Source organism: Bos indicus x Bos taurus, chromosome 8, assembly GCF_003369695.1.
Source record: "Bos indicus x Bos taurus breed Angus x Brahman F1 hybrid chromosome 8, Bos_hybrid_MaternalHap_v2.0, whole genome shotgun sequence".
Classification (NCBI taxonomy): Eukaryota; Metazoa; Chordata; class Mammalia; order Artiodactyla; family Bovidae; genus Bos; species Bos indicus x Bos taurus.
This window is the reverse complement of record NC_040083.1, coordinates 24,681,132-24,702,481: the sequence shown is the minus strand read 5'-3', so window position 1 is coordinate 24,702,481 and position 21,350 is coordinate 24,681,132. Positions and strand designations below refer to the sequence as shown.

At 37.8% G+C, this 21,350-nt stretch overlaps 1 protein-coding gene across 2 annotated transcripts in view; it reads left to right on the top strand.

Moving 5' to 3' along the window:
• The window catches only part of DENND4C (DENN domain containing 4C), a 117,852-nt gene that overhangs the window by 86,576 nt on the left and 9,926 nt on the right, over positions 1 to 21,350 (top strand). For both annotated transcript variants that reach the window (XM_027549161.1, XM_027549160.1), the window contains 7 exons: positions 5,163 to 5,340; positions 6,172 to 6,281; positions 6,614 to 6,789; positions 12,820 to 13,002; positions 14,092 to 14,287; positions 16,589 to 16,834; positions 18,421 to 18,538. In XM_027549161.1, the coding sequence (XP_027404962.1) occupies positions 5,163 to 5,340; positions 6,172 to 6,281; positions 6,614 to 6,789; positions 12,820 to 13,002; positions 14,092 to 14,287; positions 16,589 to 16,834; positions 18,421 to 18,538 (1,207 nt within the window). The remainder of the gene's footprint in view (positions 1 to 5,162; positions 5,341 to 6,171; positions 6,282 to 6,613; positions 6,790 to 12,819; positions 13,003 to 14,091; positions 14,288 to 16,588; positions 16,835 to 18,420; positions 18,539 to 21,350) is intronic.

Here is a 21,350-nt window from a genome sequence, read left to right as displayed (position 1 = left end):
ATAGGTTATTGCAAGATATTGGATATAATTCTGTTATAGATAGTAAATTCTTTTTGTTGTTTTTCTTTTTTTCTTTAATATCAATGTATTTATTTTAATTGGAGGCTAATTACTTTACAATATTGTATTGGTTTTGCCGTACATCAACATGAATCCACATGGGTGTACATGTGTTCCCCAACCTGAACCCCCCTCCCTCCTCCCTCCCCGTACCATCCGTCTGGGTCATCCTAGTGCACCAGCCCCAAGCATCCTGTATCATGCATCAAGCCTGTACTGGCGATTCATTTCACATATGATACTATACATGTTTCAATGCCATTCTCCCAAATCATCCCACCCTCGCCCTCTCCCACAAAGTCCAAAAGACTGTTGTATACATCTGTGTCTCTTTTGCTGTCTCGCATACAGGGTTATCATTATCATCTTTCTAAATTCCATATATATGTGTTAGTATACTGTATTGGTGTTTTTCTTTCTGGCTTACTTCACTCTGTATAATAGGCTCCAGTTTCATCCCCCTCATTAGAACTGATTCCAAAGTATTCTTTTTAATGGCTGAGTAATACTCCATTGTGTATATGTACCACAGCTTTCTTACCCATTCATCTGCTAATGGACATCTAGGTTGCTTCCATGTCCTGGCTATTATAAACAGTGCTGTGATGAACATTGGGGTACACGTGTCTCTTTCAATTTTTGCATACATTGTAGACTATTACATTTTTTTATAGTGAAGGTATCATAACACATTTACAGGAGACTTGGAAAATTATAAAAGTTATATATAGTTATATATAGTTCCACTGTATAATACAATTATTTTTAGGTAGATAAATTAAGATTTTTATATGGAGTTTCAGTATCAAACTTTCAAAAATTAATAGAATGAATAGAAAAGTAGAAGGGAAGAGTAGACCTGAAAAGCACTATGAACCAAATGAGATAATTAAGATTTCTACAGTTTTCACACAACAGGATACAAATTCTGTTCAAATTTCCATAGACTGTAAACCAGAAGACCCTGGAACATATCTAGCAACATAAAACAAGGTGCAAACATTTCATGGTCTAATGTTATTGAAGTCATACAGAGTCTGTTCTCTTTGAGTTCAGTCGCTTAGTCGTGTCCGACTCTTTGTGACCCCATGAACCTCAGCATGCCAGGCCTCCCTGTCCATCCCCAGTTCCTGGACCGCACCCAAACCCATGTCCATTGAGTCGATGATACCATCCAGCCATCTCATACTCTGTCGTCCCCTTCTCCTCCTGCCTTCAGGTTTTCCCAGAATCAGGGTCTTTTCAAATGAGTCAGCTCTTCACATCAGGTAGTCAAAGTATTGGAGTTTCATCCTCAACATCAGTCCTTCCAGTGAACACCCAGGACTGATCTCCTTTAGGATGGACTCGTTGGATCTCCTTTCAGGGACTCTCAAGAGTCTTCTCCAACACCACAGTTCAAAAGCATCACTTCTTCGGCGCTCAGCCTTCTTTATAGTCCAACTCTCACATCCATACGTGACCACTGGAAAAACCATAGCCTTGGCTAGATGGACCTTTGTTGACAAAGTAATCTCTGCTTTTTAATATGCTGTCTAGGTTGGTCATAACTTTCCTTCGAAGGAGTTCAGTTCAGTTGCGCAGTCGTGTCTGACTCTTTGCAACCCCATGAACTGCAGCACGCCAGGCCTCCCTGTCCATCACCAACTCCCAGAGTTCACCCAAACCCATGTCCGTTGAGTTGGTGATGCCATCCAACCATCTCATCCTCTGTTGCCCCTTCTCCCCTGGCCCTCAGTCATTCCCAGCATCAGGGTCTTTTCAAATGAGTCAGCTTTTCACATCAAGTGGCCAAAGTATTGGAGTTTCAGCTTCAACATCAGTCCTTCCAATGAACACCCAGGACTGATCTCCTTTAGGATGGACTGGTTGGATCTCCTTGCAGTCCAAGGGACTCTCAAGAGTGTTCTCCAACACCACAGTTCAAAAGCATCAATTCTTTGGCGCTCAGCTTTCTTCACAGTCCAACTCTCACATCCATACATGACCACTGGAAAAACCATAGCCTTGACTAGATGGACCTTTATTGGCAAAGTAATGTCTCTGCTTTTCAATATGCTGTCTAGGTTGGTCATAACTTTCCTTCCAAGGAGTAAGCATCTTTTAATTTCATGGCTGCAATCACCATCTGCAGTGATTTTGGGGCCCAGAAAAGTAAAGTCAGCCACTGTTTCCATTGTTTCCATTGTTGCCATGAAGTGATGGGACTGGATGCCATGATCTTCATTTTCTGAATGTTGAGCTTTAAGCCAACTTTTCCACTCTCCACTTTCACTTTCATCAAGAGGATTTTAGTTCTTCTTCACTTTCTGCCATAAGGGTGGTATCATCTGCATATCTGAGGTTATTGATATTTCTCCCAGCAATCTTGATTCCAGCTTGTGCTTCCTCCAGCCCAGCATTTCTCATGATGTACTCTGCATATAAGTTAAATAAGCAGGGTGACAATATACAGCCTTGACATACTCCTTTTCCTATTTGAAACCAGTCTGTTGTTCCATGTCCAGTTCTAACTGTTGCTTCCTGACGTGCATACAGGTTTCTCAAGAGGCAGGTCAGGTGGTCTATTATGCCCATCTCTTTGAGAATTTTCCACAGTTTATTGTGATCCACACAGTCAAAGGCTTTGGCATAGTCAATAAGGCAGAAATAGATGCTTTTCTGGAACTCTCTTGTTTTTTCCATGATCCAGCAGATGTTGGCAATTTGGTCTCTGGTTCTTCTGCCTTTTATAAAACCAACTTGAACATCTGGAAGTTCATGGTTCACGTATTTCTGAAGTTTGGCTTGGAGAGTTTTGAGCATTACTTTACTAGCGTGTGAGACGAGTACAATTGTGTGGTAGTTTGAGCATTCTTTGGCATTGCCTTTCTTTGGGATTGGAATGAAAACGGACCTTTTCCAGTCCTGTGGCCACTGCTGAGTTTTCCAAATTTCCTGACATATTGAGGTCAGCACTTTCACAGCATCATCTTTCAGAATTTGGAATAGCTCAACTGGAATTCCATCACCTCCACTAGCTTTGTTTGTAGTGATGCTTCCTAAGGCCCACTTGACTTCACATTCCAGGATGTCTGGCTCTAGGTCAGTGATCACACCATCGTGATTCTCTGGGTCATGAAGATCTTTTTTGTACAGTTTTTCTGTGTATTCTTCCCACCTCTTTGTAATATCTTCTGCTTCTGTTAGGCCCATACCATTTCTGTCCTTTATTGAGCCCATCTTTGTATGAAATGTTCCCTTGGTATCTCTACTTTTCTTGAAGAGCTCTCTAGTCTTTCCTGTTCTGTTGTTTTCCTCTATTCCTTTGCATTGATCACGGAGGAAGGCTTTCTTATCTCTCCTTGCTATTCTCTTACCATTTGTTCTCTTACCATTATGGAATTATGTTAGAAATCAATATCAAAAGGTATTTGAAAATACCTTACATATTTTCAAGTGCAGTGTGACATTTACACAGAGAGATCTTTGACTTGGCCGTTGAAATCCTCATTAAAGTTAAAAGACTGAAAAAATACAGAGTGATTGCAGAGAAAAAAGCATTTAAATGAGAATATTAGTATCAAAATGAGAAATCTCAAAGATACTTTAAAAACCTATGTAATTGGAAATTAAATGTCCACTTTTAAATGATGGGTGTATCAAAGAAGCTATAACAAGGAAAATTAGAAAATATTTGTAACATAATAAAAAATAAAAGAGAGTTTACCAGAATTTGTTGCATGTAGCTGAAGCTGTCAGTGCAACTAAGTACAATGTGGAATTTTGACTAAGGTGTGAAAACAATAGACACTAGCATAACATTTTGTGAAATTTGAACAAAATCTGTACTTTAGTTAATACTGTGTCACATGTTAATTTCCTTAGTTTTTTTAAACCGCGTACTGTCTCTTAGACAGTAAATTCTTGTTGCTTATCTGTTTTACGAAAAGTAGCTTGTATCTGTTACATCCATCACCCTGATTTGCCCCTCTCCCCTTACTCCTTGGTAACCGCAAGTCTGTTTTCTATCTCTGTGAGTCTGTTTCTGGTTTCATACACATTCATTAGTGTTACTTTATAGATGCCACATATGAATGACATCATACAGTGTTGGTCTTTCTCTTACTTATTTCACTAGCCGTAATACTAAGTCCTTCCATGTTGCTGCAGATGGCAATTTTTTATTTATTTTTTTTAAATGGCTGAGTAACATTCCATTGTGTGTGTGTGTGTGTGTGTGTGTGTGTGTGTGTGTGTGTGTGTGTTTATCACATCTGCGTGATCCTGTCATCTGTTGATAAGCACTTGGGTTGCTTCCATGTCTTGGCTATTTTATATAGTGCTGCTGTGAGCATTGTGGTGCCTGTCTCTTTTTGAATTACTGTTTCTGTTTTTTCTGGATGTATACCCAGAAATAGTTTTATAATAAGGAAGGCATATAAGTCTTCTTTAAAGCATAAATTAAAAAGGAAACTGCTTAGTGAAATGTTTACTATCTTAAAGCATCAGCAATCACTTAAAGCATTACAGTCGCTGTAATCAACAATTACAGTGTTCAGAACTTTGTTCATGTTTTACTCCTCTAATAATGATGGTTGTTTTCAGAATAATCATATTGCTAGCAAAAATTCTCACAATTATCTGATCTTAATGTACTCATATTATCCACATTTTTCAGATAACATAATTAAAAAGGAAGTTAAGTCATTTCTGTAGGATCATTTCTGTAGGATCACAGTATGTAATGGGGAACCAAGATCACAGTCTGGCTCTCTTGACTCTTAAGCCCCTCCTCTGTTTGTACTGGGGTCTCTGATTACATTGGACGCAGTGAGCTCCTAGAGTTCTTTCATTTTATAGTTTGAATATTGGGATAAACCCCACAGTCCTAATTATACTAGGGTCACAGCATGATCTTAAAGCATAGGTCATTGCTTGAATGTCTTAAGAGTATGGAAGAGAAATTCCAAATAATAGAAAGAGGTCAAGGTTTCAGAACATATGGTGATGATGATTTTAGAATTATAGATGAATTTAATTCTGAAAAGGATAGAGTGAATATATTCTCATTGGAGAAGATCTTATGTATATATGTGGTATTTTATTTTTTCCAATTAAAGGAGGAAACAAATAGAGATTACAGTTTCCCAGCTGGCCTTGAAGACCATATTTTGGGAGAGAATATATCACCTAATACGAGTATCTCAGGGTTGGTCCCCAGTGAACTTACCCAGAGCAACACAAGCCTCGGCAGTAGTAGCAGCAGTGGAGATATAGGAAAACTGCATTACTCACCAGGTAATGGGGAGGATTGTCCTCTCTCCTGATTTATATGCCCATAATTCTTATCCCTGTACCACACACACACAGTAAGCCCCATTTGTCGAGATGATCGGGTAGATTTGTGTATAGCCACACCATATTAACCACTGTTATTTTATAAGGTCTTAAAGTACTGTGTGGAATCAGACTGTGGCTTCCCTGGTGGCTGAGTGGTAAAGAATCTGCCTGCAGTGCTGGAGATGTGGGTTCAATTCCTGGGTTGGGAAGATCCCTTGGAAAAGGAAATGGCAACCCACCCCAGCATTCTTGCCTGGGAAATCCACTGAGTTTTTTATTTATGTATATTTGTGGATTGTATCATTAGTTCTCATACTTTAGTGTATCTCAAAATCACCTGGGGTATTTGTTTATAAGTATATACAAATATCCAAGCCCTAGGCTAAAACTTTTGAGACTTAATCTGTGGAATGGGACTTTAAGAATATATATTTTTGACCAGCTTTCCAGGCGAATCAGTTATTTACTAGAATTTAGAATTTCTTTGCTATATTACTGAAATCTCCTAGTTCTGTGTTATTTTTTAAATTGTAATTTTATTCATTTTCTCCAACTTTTTATTATGAAAAATTTCCAATACTTTAAAAAGTTCAAAGAATCATATAGTGAACAATCATATATTCTCCACCTAGATTTAATTAACTATTGTTAAATGTACATAAGTACATTTTGATACTAAACCTTTTGAAAATAAATTGTAGACTTCATGGTATTTCCCCCTAAATATGCATTTCCAAAGAATAAGGACATTTTCATACATAATGTATTATGATGTTTACTTCTCTCTAGGTGAACTTCCATTTCTAAGAGGCATGAAAGGGCAGGAATTTGAAAAGTCAGATCATGGTTCTTCTCCAAACACCAGCATGTCCAGCATCTATCAGAATTGTGCAATGGAGGTAAAAGTTCTATATTCAGCCCATAATAATAAAGTGGCAGTAAACATATTTTTATTTCAGAGTGGCATTTTAACAGAATTCTATGATACCTTTCTGGACAGAATAATAAAATAAGTCATTTTGTTAAATTTTCTGGTGTCTTATGTAAACAAGGCAATAAGCTAGTAGTTTTACCTATAAAGTAATTGTTCTGTTATTAATTTCAAATGTGATCCACAGAATAAATACAATTCTATGTTTGTCTCGAGAGGATGGACTATTAAGAGTACCAAGACTATTAAGACCACTATTCACTGCAGTGGTTTTCAGTATGTGTGTTTTTATGCTCTTAGGTTTTGATGTCAAGTTGTTCACAGTGCAGAGTTTGTGCAGCTTTAGTTTATGATGAAGAAATTATGGCTGGATGGACGGCAGATGATTCAAATTTGAATACAGCCTGTCCCTTCTGTAAAAGCAACTTCTTGCCTCTTCTCAATATAGAATTTAAAGACTTGAGAGGCTCTGCAAGGTTAGTATTGTAAAAGCTCCCTTAGAGAGGTAAGTACCCTCTAAAAGGCAGAAGAATGAAGTAGTCATGGTGTGCTCCAGGTGTTCCTTTCCTTGCCCTCCTTCATTTTCAGTATTTGAGAGAAAATACTAATATTGTAGGAGGCTGTTTTTCCATGTTATTTAACAAATGATTATTATTAATAGTTAATTTTTGGAGCTAAACTTTATAGGTTATATAAGTATATCAGTTATTATAAATTAAAAATTCTAATATTAGTTATTAATTTAATATTTCTGCCTTAATGACCTTGATTATGTGCTCTGGAGCCTCCCCACCACCACCACCAAAAAAAAAAAAGATGAAAGGGACTTTAACTCTTCTCTTAACTTGTTGCCCTTTTATGGTGGTGCTCTGTAATGTGAAATGACTAAATTCTAGGCATTAGAAAAGAGATTAACTGATCTATAATCAGTCATTAAGTAATTGAGAGTTTGGTAACTGTTTGCTGACCTAAGTAGTTATAATTTTTTTTTTCTTCTTAAGGTGATTGTAAATGGGATTGTTTTCTCAATTCCCCTGTCTGCTAGCTCATTAGTATATAGAATGCAACAGGTTTTTATTGGTTTTGTACCCTGCAACTTCACTAAATTCATTTATTACTACTAATAGTTTTTTGGTGGATTCTTTAGGGTTTTCTAGATATAAAATCATGTCACCTGCAAACTTATTCCTTTCTAAATTGGATGGCTTTTTTCCCTCTTTTTTGCCTAATTTCTGTGGCTAGGAGTTCTATGTTATGTTTCAGCTTTTCACCTTTGATAATGATGTTAGCTAGGGACTTGTCATATATAACCTTTATTATGTTGAGGTATATTCCTTCTATATCCACTTTGTGGAGAGTTTTTATTATAAATGGATGATTGGTCTTGTCAGCTGCTTTTTCTGCACCTGTTGAGATGATCATATTTTTATCCTTCATTTTGTTAATGTATGTATCACATTGATTGATTTGCAGATGTTGAACCATCCTTGCATCCCATGGACAAATCCCACTTGATCACGGTATATGATCCTTTTATGTATTGTTGCATTTGGTTTGCTGGTATTTGGTTGAGGATTTTTGCATCTTTGTACATCAGAGATACCAACCTATTTCTTACTTTGTGTGGTCTTTATCTGATTTTGGCATCTGGGTGATGTTGGTCTTGTAAAATGAGTTAGAAAGTATTCCCTCCTCTTGAATTGTTCAGTATAGTTTGAAAACGATAGGTATTAAATCTATAGATGTTTGGTAGAATTTATTTGTGACACTGCCTGGTCCTGGCCATTTGTTTTTTAGAGGCTTTTTGATTACTGCTTCAGACTGTACTAACAATCAATTCAAATCTCTTCATGATTCAGTCTTGGAAGGTTGTACTAGTCCAAGAATTTGTACATTTCTTCTAGGTTGTCCTGTTTGTTGGTATATAGCTGGTTTTTAAAATATTCTTATAATCCTTTGTATTCCTCTGGTGCCCTTTGTTATTTTCTTTTTGTTTCTGATTGTATTTATCAGAGCCTTCTCTCTCAGTCTAGCTAAAGATTTGTCTGTTGTGTTTATCTTTTTAAGAACCAGCTTTTAGTTCCACTGGTCTTTTCTGTTGTCATTTTAGTCTCATCCATTGGTGGCTCAGAGCTTAAAGCGTCTGCCTCCAATTGGAAGACCTGGGTTCGCTCCCTGGGTCAGGAAGATCCCCTGGAGAAGGAAATGGTAGCCCACTCCAGTATTCTTGCTTGGAGAATCCATGGACGGAGAAGCCTGGTAGGCTATAGTCCATGGGGTCGCAAAGAGTTGGACATGACTAAGCGAATTCACTATCACTTTCATTTATTTCCACTCTGATCTTTATTATTTATTTCTTTCCTTCTACTGACTTTGGGGTTTGTTCTTAGATTATTTTTGGCTGTGCCCCGTGATTTGTGGGATCTTAGTTCCCTGACTAGGCATCCAACGTGGGGCCCTGGCAGTGAAAGCACGGAGTCCTGACCGTTGGACCACCAGGGAACTCCCTGTTCTTTTTCTGGTTCCTTTATGTGTAAGGTTAAGTTGTTTATTTCAGATTTTGTTTCTGGAAGTAGGCCTGTATTTCTCTAACTTCCCTCTTAGTACTGTTTTTGCAGCATCCCATAGATTTTGAAATGTCATATTTTTGTTTGTCTTCAGGTAATTTTTTGTTTCTCTTTTGATTTCTTCATTAAACCAGTGTTTCAGTAGCATATTATTCATTAGCCACATATTTGTGATTTTTTTCAGCTTTCTTATAGTTGATTTCCAGTTCCATACCACTGTGATTAGAAAAGATAACAATATGATTTCAGTCTTCTTTTATTTATTTTTATTTACTTATTGAGCATTGTTTTCTGTCTCAACATATGGTGCATCCTTGAGAAAGTTCCATGTATACTTGAGAAGAATGTGTATTCTAATGCATTTGGATGGAATGTTCTATATAAATTTATCAAATTCTGATCTTAGGTTTCATTTAAGGTTGCTTTCCTCTCTGTCTGGATGGTCTATCCATTGATGTAAATGGGGTATTAAAAAGTCTCTTACTGTGTTAGTCAATTTCTCTCTTTAGATCTGATACTTTTTAATATATTTTGGTGTTTCTATATTAGGTGCATATAAATGTGTCTTCTTGATGAATATTATTTATCAGTAATAAATGATAAATATTTATCATTATTTGCTATCCATTTTTGTCCTTTACTGCCTTCTTGGTTTGAAGTCTGTTTTGTCTGATAAGGGTAGGGCTGTACCCGCTTTCTTTTGGCAGCAGTTTTCTTGGAGTATCATATTCTTTTCCTTCACATGTAGTCTATGTTTGTCCTTGGAACTGAGGTGAGTCTTCTGGAGACAGCAAGTCATTGGGTGTTGTTTTATGTGGGAGTTTTGCTTTTCTTTTTTATTATTATTATTTTTATACAATTTTTATTTTCCATTTAGTTACTACAGAATATTGACTGTATTCCTCATGTTGTACAATACATCCTTGAGCCTATCTTATACCTAGTCATCCCAGATACTGTTTGTTTTATAGAGTATTCTCTCTGTTTAGTAATTTCATTTCTGAGGTTGAACTGCCTGAGTTTCCTTTTAGCTTACTGAGTTTCTTTATGACAGCTATTTTGCATTATCTTAATCAGTTAGATTGCAGTATTTGTAGCTTTAAGTTTGGGTTCTGGGGGAGTGTAATTTTTTTGTGTGTGTGGGGAGGATACATGTTACTCTGGTGCTTCATGATGCTTGGTGAGTTGTTCCCCTTGCCAACATATTTGAAGTACTGAACACCTTTCTGCTTGATTCTGACAATTCAACTGGTCAAAAAATAGAGGCCTCTTGATTTCCGGTAGGTGGTGATATATTAATAGCACAAGTCTTTGGTTCCTCTTACCTGAACTGCCTCTATTATATGCGAGTTTGCACTTTCCACACTCCACTGCCTCTGTCAGAGGTGTGGCCTTGTGACCTCCTTATTGCTTTTTGGGCCTTGGGGTCATTGGTGCTTCGCTGCCGCCACTGTTGCTGGTGTCTTACGACCTGGTGCGTTGGGATGGTGGGCTCTTCCCTCTTGTCTGGAATCCCCAGGGTTGCAGGCTCTGCCACTGCTGGTAGTGGTCATTTGACTTTCTAAGGTTTGTGGGCTCCACTGGCGTGGGAAGGTGGGGCAGGGGGCCAGAGTTGTGGGTTCCTCAGTGGCCAGAGGGATGAGGTCTGAAGCCCCTTTGCCACTCAGTTACCTGTCATGACAGGCGCTGCTGCTTCTGGGAAGCTGGCGTTGTGTGCACTTGCCCCCACTGCTGCTAGGTTTTCTGAGGCTGCAGACTTAGCTTGCCAGAGCAGAATGCCAAGACTGGAGGCTGTACTTGTGCTTTTCCTTCAGTTTCGCCTCCGCTGTGTGTTCTAGTCCATCCACCTTTAGATGTACAGGTGTGTGGGAATCTCCATTGTTAGGCAGAGGTACCTTTGTTGCATTGTTGATGTTTTACTGCTTGTAAATTGAAGGGACAAGATAAAGATAGCTTTCCACTGTGCCACTTTGCAGATGTCACTCGCTTTTACCCATTTTTGTGTTTAGTTTCTTTTTCTTGTTGATCTGTCTTCACTATTCTTTTTTTTTTTTTCTTGGCTGCACCATGCCACTTGTGGGATCTTAGTTCCCTGACCAGGGATGGAACCCAGGCCCTAGGCACTGAGAATACAGAGTCCCAACTACTAGGCAGGGAATTCCTGTCTTGAATATTCTTGATATTAATTCCTTGAAGAGAAATGACCAGTTTTGATGTTATCATGCATTAGTTTTCCACCTTATGATTTGTGCATTTGAAATCTTCTTTTTAAACAAGATTCCAAAGATTCCCATCTATAGTACATGAAAATCTTTTCCTAATGTTCTTCTGTTGCCTTTGTATTTTCCCTGTGGTATTTAGGTTTTAAATACATCTGTAGTCTACCTTTGTATATGATCATAGAGATCCAGGTTTGTTTTTCTCCATATAATGAGCCAGTTTTACATCCTTCCTTCATTACTATTATATATAGTATCACCTTTATCATATATCAAGTTCCTATGTATACACCTCACTCTGGTTCTGTGTTCTGTCAATACTGTATTATTTTTATTACTATATTTATGTTATGTCTGGTTGGTAGGGTAAGTTCCCCTTTGGAAATTTCTTATAGTTTTTTGGTTATGCATATAAAACTTTAGAGTAACTTTGAGTCCTCCCCCACAGAAAAAGTCCACCTTAAGTTTTCATGGGATTCAAATAGATTTGTAGCTTAATTCTGGGGAAATGGACATCTTTAGTATTATTCTCCTATGAGCATAGTATGTATCTCCCTGTTTTAGATCTTCTTTTAATAGAGTTGTAAATTATTCTCCATAAATTTTGTACTTTTTTGTTAATTGAGTTTCTTAAGCTTTTGTGGTATCTTATTTTATATTTTCTAATTGAATATAAACCAGCATTATTAATCTTCCTCCCCAGTATGTCATTATGGAAAATTTCCTACTTAGGGCCAAGTTTAATTCAAGATTTTTTTTTTACAGTACACCCAAATATCTGCCCCTATATTCTTCAGTTACTTTACATTGTTGTTTTATCACCTGTCTATTCTTCCATCCATCCATCAGTCCATCTTATATTTTTATTTGTTTAAAATAAGATGTAGATGGGTCGGGGGTGGAATTCCCTGGCAGTCCAGTGGTTAGGGCTCAGTGCTTTGCAGGAGACACAGGTTCAGCCCTGGTCAAGGAACTAAAATCCTGCATGCTTCGCAGTATGGCCTATTAGTAATAATAATATGTAGTAATATTATATTAATAATAATAAAAATACCTTTCCCCCAAAGACTTGAGCGTTCGTATCATTAACTAGAGTTCAGTATTTATTTACAGTTTTTTTTTCATTTAAGGTAAATTTGATTTCTGCAAATCAAGATACAGAACATTATTATGACTTCATAAAGCACTGTTTATGTCCCTTGCAAGGCAAAGCTCTCACCCCATCCCCACCCAGAAGGAGAAAGAGAGAAGATGAAAATAAATTACTGAATTAATAGAGGGGAGAGAGAATGACTAAAGACAAAAATGGAGATTCTTAAGGGGGGGGGAAGGGTATTATAAATAGTTACAAGTTAATACATGTTAAAATGCTATTGTTTATTTTTTTTAATTAAGAAAATTAATGAAATATTTTGCTTTCCAACTTCCTTCATAGCTTTCTTTAGTGTCTCTCAAAAACTGAAGGGATTTTGTATTGAACTATAGTGACTTCCTCTGGATCTTTTCATTTGAAAAATTTCAGACAAGAGAAGAAGAGAGAATGAGAGCAAGAGTGTGTGTATGTGAGTGTTTGAAATAGTCAGTGTTTCTATGGATTTGTATAATTTATTAGTGACTATTTTACTATACAGTGATTATAAATATGATGACATTTGGAGGATTCTAGGATTTTTATAGACTTTTTTATACTTTCTTTTTTTTTGGACGGGTCCCTATTTAGCTTTTTCTTGAAACCAAGTACCTCTGGTGACAGTTTACAAAGTGGCAGCATTCCATTGGCAAGTGAACCTTTGGAGCACAAACCCATATCCAGTCCAGCAGAACCTGACCTGATCAACCTTACGGATTTGCCAAAACATAACCAGACCATTACTGAAGAAACAAGCTCTGCAGTTGAATCAAGGTACCATAGAATTCAGAGAACTCTTTATAAAAAATTGGGTGCCCCTGTAAAAATTTCATCTTTAAATACAACCTGGATGACATAGACATAAGTTCTGGCATGTTTAAGAATGTAACTTTAAAGGCTACCCACTCCCATATTCTGGCCTAGAGAATTCCCTGGACTATACAGTCCATGGGATCGCAAAGAGTTAGACACAACTGAGCGATTTTCACAGTGTTTAAATATCTAATGAATGAATCTGATGATAAACCATTTTTAATACTGTTTAATGTTTTACAGTGGTCTTTTCCAGAAATGAACTTCCCAACAATAAAAAGTATTTTCCCTTTCAGTGTAGTCATTGCCAGTTTCCAGATACATACTCTCTTTACAGAGAAGTATACCTTTAACTCTTAAATATTGATTCAAACATTTATTGAGAGCCTACTGTATGCTCAGCATTATGCTAAACACTAAAAATAAAAAAGTAAATAAAATCTGACCTCTGTTCTTAGGTGGGTCATGGCCTGAAAGTGAAAGTCACTCAGTCCTGTCCGATTCTTTGCAGCCCCATAACTACACAGTCCATGGAATTCTCCAGGCCAGAATACTGGAGTGGGTAGCCTTTCCCTTCTTCAGGGGATCTTCCTAACCCAGGGATCAAACCTAGGTTTTCTGCATTGCAGGCAGATTCTTTACCAGCTGAGCCACAAGGGAAACCCGGGTCATGGCCTAGTAGAGATTAAATACTTGACAGTGAATCTGCATTACTTATTTGGATGCAGTATACATACTTCCAGGTGATTTTGTTTAATAAAGGTGAAATGTTTGAATAGAGCACGTGAATGGGCACTTAGTCTTTTAAAAATTATACCATAATACTTACCATATACCCTCTTCTACCCTCATCAGATCATCCACTTCATCCTGTTTTTCTGACTGATTTTACAAAAATACCTGAAGAAAAGTTAATTCCTATAAGGCAGTACTGACTCTTCTCAGATATATTCAGTACATTCAAAATTTATTATAGAAAATACTCTAACTCTACAGATTTAGATTGTTTAAACTAATCTAACCACAGCATTTCTTCTTCATTTTTTTAAGTGATGAAATAATGAAAGCCAGCGGAGATGTCCAAACTATGAAAATTTCACCTGTGCCTAACAGTTTATCAAAACGAAATGTGTCTTTGACTAGAAGTCACAGTGTTGGAGGTCCCTTGCAAAATATGGACTTTTCCCAGCGACCGTTTCATGGCATTTCAACAGTTAGTCTTCCAAACAGTCTGCAGGAAGTTGTGGTATGTACAACATTATAATTATACTGTGTGTTCCTGTAAGTATATATTAAAATAGCGTCTTCTTCTGTAATAGGTTTTTTTAATCACATGAAAAGTGATACATTTTCATAAGCAGGCTAAGAACTTTCAGATTTCAAAAATGTATACAAATAACCAGAAGAGCATAATGAGTCCTTTTGTGGCACCATCCAGCTTCAGTAATTTTCAACTTATATTTTTCTGTCATGTATACCCTCACTCAATTCTTTTGTAGATCCATTTGAAGCAAATTTCAAACATATATTCCATTTGTCAATATTTCAGTATTTATCTCTAAGAGATAAAGACTCTTAAAAACGTAATGCTGTTGGTTCAGTCGTTAAGATTCCACACTCCCAATGCAAGGGGTGCAGGTCGGTCCCTGGTCAGGTAATTACTATCTCACTCGCCACACAGTGCGGCCAAAAGTCAAACAAACAAAAAAGTGCCATTATCAGACCCAGGAAATAACAAATGATGGATCAGGGTCATTCAGTCTTCGTTCGAATTTCTAGTGATTTCAAAAATGTCACGTATGTGTGCTTTGCAGTTTGAGGAATCAGGATCAAATAATGCTTTGTGATTGGTGATCTGCTTTCTGGTCTTTTTAAGTCTATAGACTCTTTTTTCCCCTTGTAATTTATTTGTTGAATACAACCCTGTAAGTTGGTAATTGCAGCTCGAAGCTTGATCAGATTCAGGTTTTTTGTTCTGTTTTGTTCATTTGTGTATTTTTACAAGGCAGCTTCATCAGTAGTGGTATGTCTCAAAGGACGTGAACTATCTCTGTGGGCTTAGCAGCTGTTAACCCCTTAATGCCTAGATAAGTTATCCATTTGGAGCTATAATATGACAATACTCTAATTCTGTCATCTTCTTTATTATATGAAATATATTTATAAAGAGAAACTTATGCTATGGCTTTTGTCTGATTTTTTTCCAAAAATGCAGTTTATGTTGGAAAAGCAAGATAGATGTTTGATTTTAATTTTTCCTTTTATTTATCAAACTTCACACTGACAAGTTGGGTTCCTAGCATTCTCCAAGGTGATCCATTATCTGGGGGCATAGGGTTTCATTATGACCTCATGGGTTTAAACATTTATGTTTACATCCACTGCTGTTGTTACCCTTATTGATGCGTATTTTATTCCTTCTTTGGTCAGCTAGAAGCCTCTGCCTGTTGGTGCCTTATTCCTTTTGACACAACTCTATTAGCTTTTATGGGTCTTTCCTGATCACTCAGTTGGTAAAGAATCCGCCTGCAATGCAGGAGACCCCGATTTGGGGTTGGGAAGACCAACTGGAGAAGGGATAGGCTACCCACTCCAGTAATCTTGGGCTTCCCTGGTTGCTCAGCTGGTAAAGAATGTGCCTGCCATGCGGGAGATCTGGGTTTGATCCCTGGGTTGAGAAGATCCCCTGGAGAAGGGAAAGGCTACTCACTCCAGTATTCTGGCCTGGAGAATTCCATGAACTAGTCCATGGGGTTGCAAAGAGTCAGACACGACTGAGTAACTTTCACCTTTGTATAAGTTCTTTTAAAGTTTCCTTGCTTTCTTGTATTACAAGATGTTTGATGCTCAAGTGTTACATATTTCCTTCTTCAGACCTCGAATCAGCCATTTCTTTAAGAAACATTCCTTTTAGAGAAAAACAGTATTTGGAGATCTCAATCTGGGCACCATGGGTACTTGTTAATATTGGTCATAAACACTTTATTCTAATTGTGTACAACTTACAAAGTCTAGGTTGGGTTTCTTTTTCCATTATTTTCATTATTTCATTTGATTTCTAAAATTGCTCTTTAGTTTTTATTGCAGTTAAATGTATAAACAAGTTAGATATATTTTAAAGACTCATCAAGAAATATTAACACAAAAAATGGCCTCCTCTGTTTAGAGTTTTACGTGGAAGATAAAGTCAGATTTTTTTGGTATCATTATGAAACATCAGAAACGCAAATATTTCTTGTAAAAAGTTGAAAAGGAAAAATCAGTCATACATAGGGCATTGCTCTTAATGTGATAAGAGAAACTCATGTTTAAAATAGGGCCTAGTATATGGATTAATAATTTTTGTTCATAATCATTTAACTTAAGGGTATTTATGATTAAGTACTTTTTCTTCTTTTATGTTTTCTTCAGGGTGTTATACTACATGTAGTAATGGCCCTGAAATAAGTTTGAAAGGACAGAAAAGTGTGCTCTCATTGAGACATACTCTGAAACATACATAATAAAATTGATCATATTTACTTCTTTTTATATTTCTGTTTTTAAGGATCCTTTAGGAAAAAGACCCAACCCTCCCCCTGTTTCTGTGCCTTACTTGAGTCCTCTAGTGCTTCGCAAAGAACTTGAATCTTTGCTAGAAAATGAAGGCGATCAGGTGATTCACACGTCCTCATTCATCAATCAACATCCAATCATTTTCTGGAACCTCGTTTGGTATTTCAGGCGTTTGGATCTTCCTAGTAACTTGCCAGGACTTATCCTCACTTCTGAACATTGTAATGGAGGCGTACAGGTAGGGAACCAACTTCTGTACTTAAACTACATTCATGTTGGTTAGGATGAGGCTTCACTTCAGGTATTAGGAAGTATACAATAGTAGTGTTAAGTCATAGGTTATTTCTCTCTCACTTAAAAATTTAGATAGGTGGTCCAGGGATGGTATAATGCTAGGGACTTGAGAGCCTTCTATCTTTTTTGCTTGTAGTGTGGCCTCCAAGTTTTACACCTGGTCTAGGATAGCTGTACTCTACTTCCAAGCTACCACATCCATATTCCAGCCAGCAGAAAGAAGAAAAATGGATGGAGAATATATTCTTTCTTTAGGGATAGTTCCTAGATTTACATATAATCTTTTTATATGTATTTGTTTGGCCTAAATTTAGTTATATGATCATTTCTAGTGGCAGGAGTAGCTAGAAAAGTGGTTTTTATTCTGAAATATAATATTCCTAGCTGTGAGGGATGTTTGGGGGAGAATGGATACATGTATATGTATGGTTGAGTCACTTTGCTGTCCACCTGAAACTGTCACAACATTGTTAATCAACTACACTCCAATAGAAATAAAAAAAACTTTTTTGAAAAGATATTCCCAGCTGAAATCCTCACTTTATTTTAAAGGATTTGTATTTGCCATATTTTTCAGATATATTTAAAAACTAGTGAAGTTATTTTGCTAGGTCACATACTGAATAAGTGATGAGGGGCTAAGACCACAGTCTGGCTCTCTGACTCTGCTTGAGCTGGCATCCTTGACTCCCAGGGAGACAGTAAACTTATGATACTGAATATTGAGAGATACCCCCCCACCCCAAACATACATCAGAGGCACAATAAACTTTGAGAGTCTTGTAAACTGTTTTGACTGATTTATGTACTAGTCAGTACAATGAGATGGAGAAGGAAATGGCAACCCACTCCAGTATTCTTGCTTGAGAATCCCAGGGACGGAGGAGCCTGGTGGGCTGCCATCTATGGGGTTGCACAGAGTCGGACACAACTGAAGTGACTTAGCAGTAGCAGCAGCAGTACAATGAGATAGTAGTAACTGTAGTACTTTCTCGTATCTTAAAATTTGCTGTGATGAAGGTTAATCACATTCACGTGACTGCTGTGCCAGTTAGCAAGTTGTCACTCAGTCCTTGAAATTCAGAGTGAGAATCATGCACCTCAGAAAATAATAACATTTGTACTTAGATACAAGTAAAAATTAAAATTTTTCTTCAGAGTTTTAGGTCTAGAATTTTATTTTTTTTTACAAACCCTAATGTCGAGGGCTGACTTTCAGTAGATCACAGCGAGGGAGCTGCTCTGCTGTGTACTAAATCTCGACTCAGAAGCAAGTCATCTGTGAGTGGTTTAGCACCAAATTCCCCAGGAATGTGCAGTGCGTGACGGGCAAGGGGGCGGCTGCCTTTCCGGCTGCGCCCTGTGTCCCAGGAGGAAGGGCTCTCAACTATGCCGTGCTCCAGGTCTAGAATTTTGAAAAGGACTCACCTGTTTTATATAATCAAGCTTTGCTAGGTCCACTGGTAATTACTATTATGCTTAGTTATTACTGTGCTTAGGGTACTAATACTGTCTATTGATCTTTTTTAGCTTCCCCTGTCATCTCTGTCCCAGGATAGCAAACTTGTTTATATTCAGCTGTTATGGGATAATATCAACCTTCATCAGGAACCAGGAGAACCTCTGTATGTCGCATGGAGAAATTTTAGTAAGTAAAATAAAGACGTAAAAGACTGAAACTGGAAACAACCAAATATCCATCCACAGGTGACTACATAAGCAAATTACTGTACAGTCCATCCACACAGTAAAATACTGTTTCAGTTTAGTTCAGTTCAGTTGCTCAGTCGTATCCGACTCTCTGCGACCCCGTGAATCGCAGCACGCCAGGCTTCCCTGTCCATCACCAACTCCCGGAGTTCACTCAGACTCAAGTCCATCGAGTCAGGGATGCCATCCAGCCATCTCATCCTCTGTCGTCCCGTTCTCCTCCTGCCCCCAATCCCTCCCAGCATCAGAGTCTTTTCCAGTGAGTCAACTCTTCGTGTGAGGTGGCCAAAGTACTGGAGTTTCAGCTTTAGCATCATTCCTTCCAAAGAAATCCCAGGGCTGATCTTGCAGTCCAAGGGACTCTCAAGAGTCTCCTCCAACACCGCAGTTCAGAAGCATCAATTCTTCAGCACTCAGCCTTCTTCACAGTCCAACTCTCACATCCATACATGACCACAGGAAAAACCATAGCCTTGACTAGACGGACCTTTGTTGGCAGAGTAATGTCTCTGCTTTTAAATATGCTATCTAGGTTGGACATAACTTTGCTTCTTTAGTAGTAAATAAAAATGTATGCCTGAGGGAAAAATAGAATTGAGGAGATGAGATTAATTATTTTGCTTTGTTTTTAAATCTTTCATTCACTTTTAGTATCTCCTCAGGCTTTTTTCCATTTTATTTCAAATTTATTTGTTGTATCAACCTGTTAATCAGATGTCCTGTTGAGCTGAAGAGTGGCTTTTTTGTGTGATTCTTACAGTCTGTCTATCAAATATTAATTTGGTGAGGTATTTGGAGAGTAAATTCTGTACAGCAGATGTGTTTGTGTAGATGATAATTTCAATTATATTGATATAAGCGTCAAAGATTTTGGCTTTATTTGCAGTTTTTTATATATAGAACATATTTTTACAAGGGGTTTAAAAGGTTATCCAGTATTCAGAAGCCTTGTGAGTCCGTAAGAAACCACAGACAATCCAATAGGTCAGTGAGTAAATGGTATCAGTAGGCAGTTCGTGGAAGAAACATTAAACTGCTGCTCTGTAGATATACAGTGTACAAAGCTGTCAGTACCACGATGCTTCCCAAAAGATTATAATAATGAAAAACTTAATACCTAACGAGAGAGTTGTGATAAACCCACATTATGAAATGTTGGCAAACAAGAAAAGGAAGGAGTTATTTCTATATAGGTTCCTGAAAGGATGGATGCCCATTATATTAAGTGGAAAAAGGCAAGTTGTAGAACAGTATATGATCTTTTTTGCAGGAATTAAAAAAACCAAAATGCTTTATTAATATTTACTTGTTTGGCTGTGCTGGGTCTTCGTTGCTGCCCGGGCTTCTCTCTGGTTGTGGTGCGTGGTGGGCCGCTCCCGTTGTGGTGAGGGCTTGTCATTCAGTGGCTTCCCTTTTTGCGGAGCACAGGCGCAAGGGCGTGCGGCTTCTGGAGTTGTGGCTCCCAGGCTGTAGAGCCAGGCTCAGTAGTTGTGGCACATGGGCTTAATTGCTCTGCAGCATGTGGGATCCTCCTGGATCAGGGATTGAACCCACGTCTCCTGCATTGGCAGGCAGATTCTTCACCACTGAGCCACCAGGGAAGCCCCTGTATGTTTTTAACGTATGCATAGAAAAAGGTCTAAAAAACTATATATATCCCAAGCTGTTAGCAGTACCTGCTCAGAAGAGAAAAGGGATTGTATTTTTTCCTACAGTCTTTTACTACTTAACATTTTACTTAAGCTAGAAGAGAAGAATCTGACATTTTCCCTTGAAATATGTCAATCACAAAATTATGACTAAATGTATCTATTTTTGTCTTTTTGTTGTTTTTCCAGTTATGATATTTGAACACTTTTTAAGCAGGAGCAGAATAACCTTGAAATTTATGCTAGAAAAAAATAGAATTATAACCACAATTTCTTTAGTTGTTTCCCCTCATATCTTGAAATAGATAAGTGTTTTAAAATGTTCTATAATTTGTGGTAGGAACAAAATTTAGAATTCCCAAGAATAGCTTTGTTTCTTTACTTGGTTTCTTTAAGTGAAGAACTGGCACATAAATAAGATTATAAGACATAATAGAATTGAGTAGTGACTTTTGGAAAAGCAGTATGGGGAGCTGCACAGTCCCAATTCCCAGCAAAACAACATAATTGGTGAAAGTTATTAAAGACAAATGTATCTGTGTATGTCTATGACTATAGAGGAAAATGAAGAAACATTTATTTAAGAAAATATATATTAAATTGCAGTGAAACAGTGATTTCTGTAGCACTTGGGCTACAACTTGCTGCTCCCCACCAGCCCCCAGTCAAGGGGCTATAGCATCTCCCTGGGAAAGACAGGTTGTCAGCAGTTCTCATGCTCCCAACTCGACCAGCTCTATAGCACAGAGGTTCGGTTCCAGGACATGAGGAGGCTCACTTCCTCCACTCATCCCCCATTCATTGCCTGTTTCAGCAACCTTTGAATACTGGAGCTCTGATTGTTCTCACAGCATCTTGCTCATAAGGGAGAGGTTTTATGCCATTTGAGGCAAGCTAAAGAATTGGAGGCAACTGCATCCCTCCAGTGCCCCACTCACAAAGTAGGGGAATCATTCTAAGAGAAGGCCACAGTTCCCAGCCCCGGCTCCAGAGCAGTGGCCGAGAGACAGGCCATAAGAACAGAGAGCTCAGAAGTTCTCCCCAAAGGAAATAATCTTATTTGGGACAGACTGGAGAAGTTCAAACCTAAAAGCACCCTTG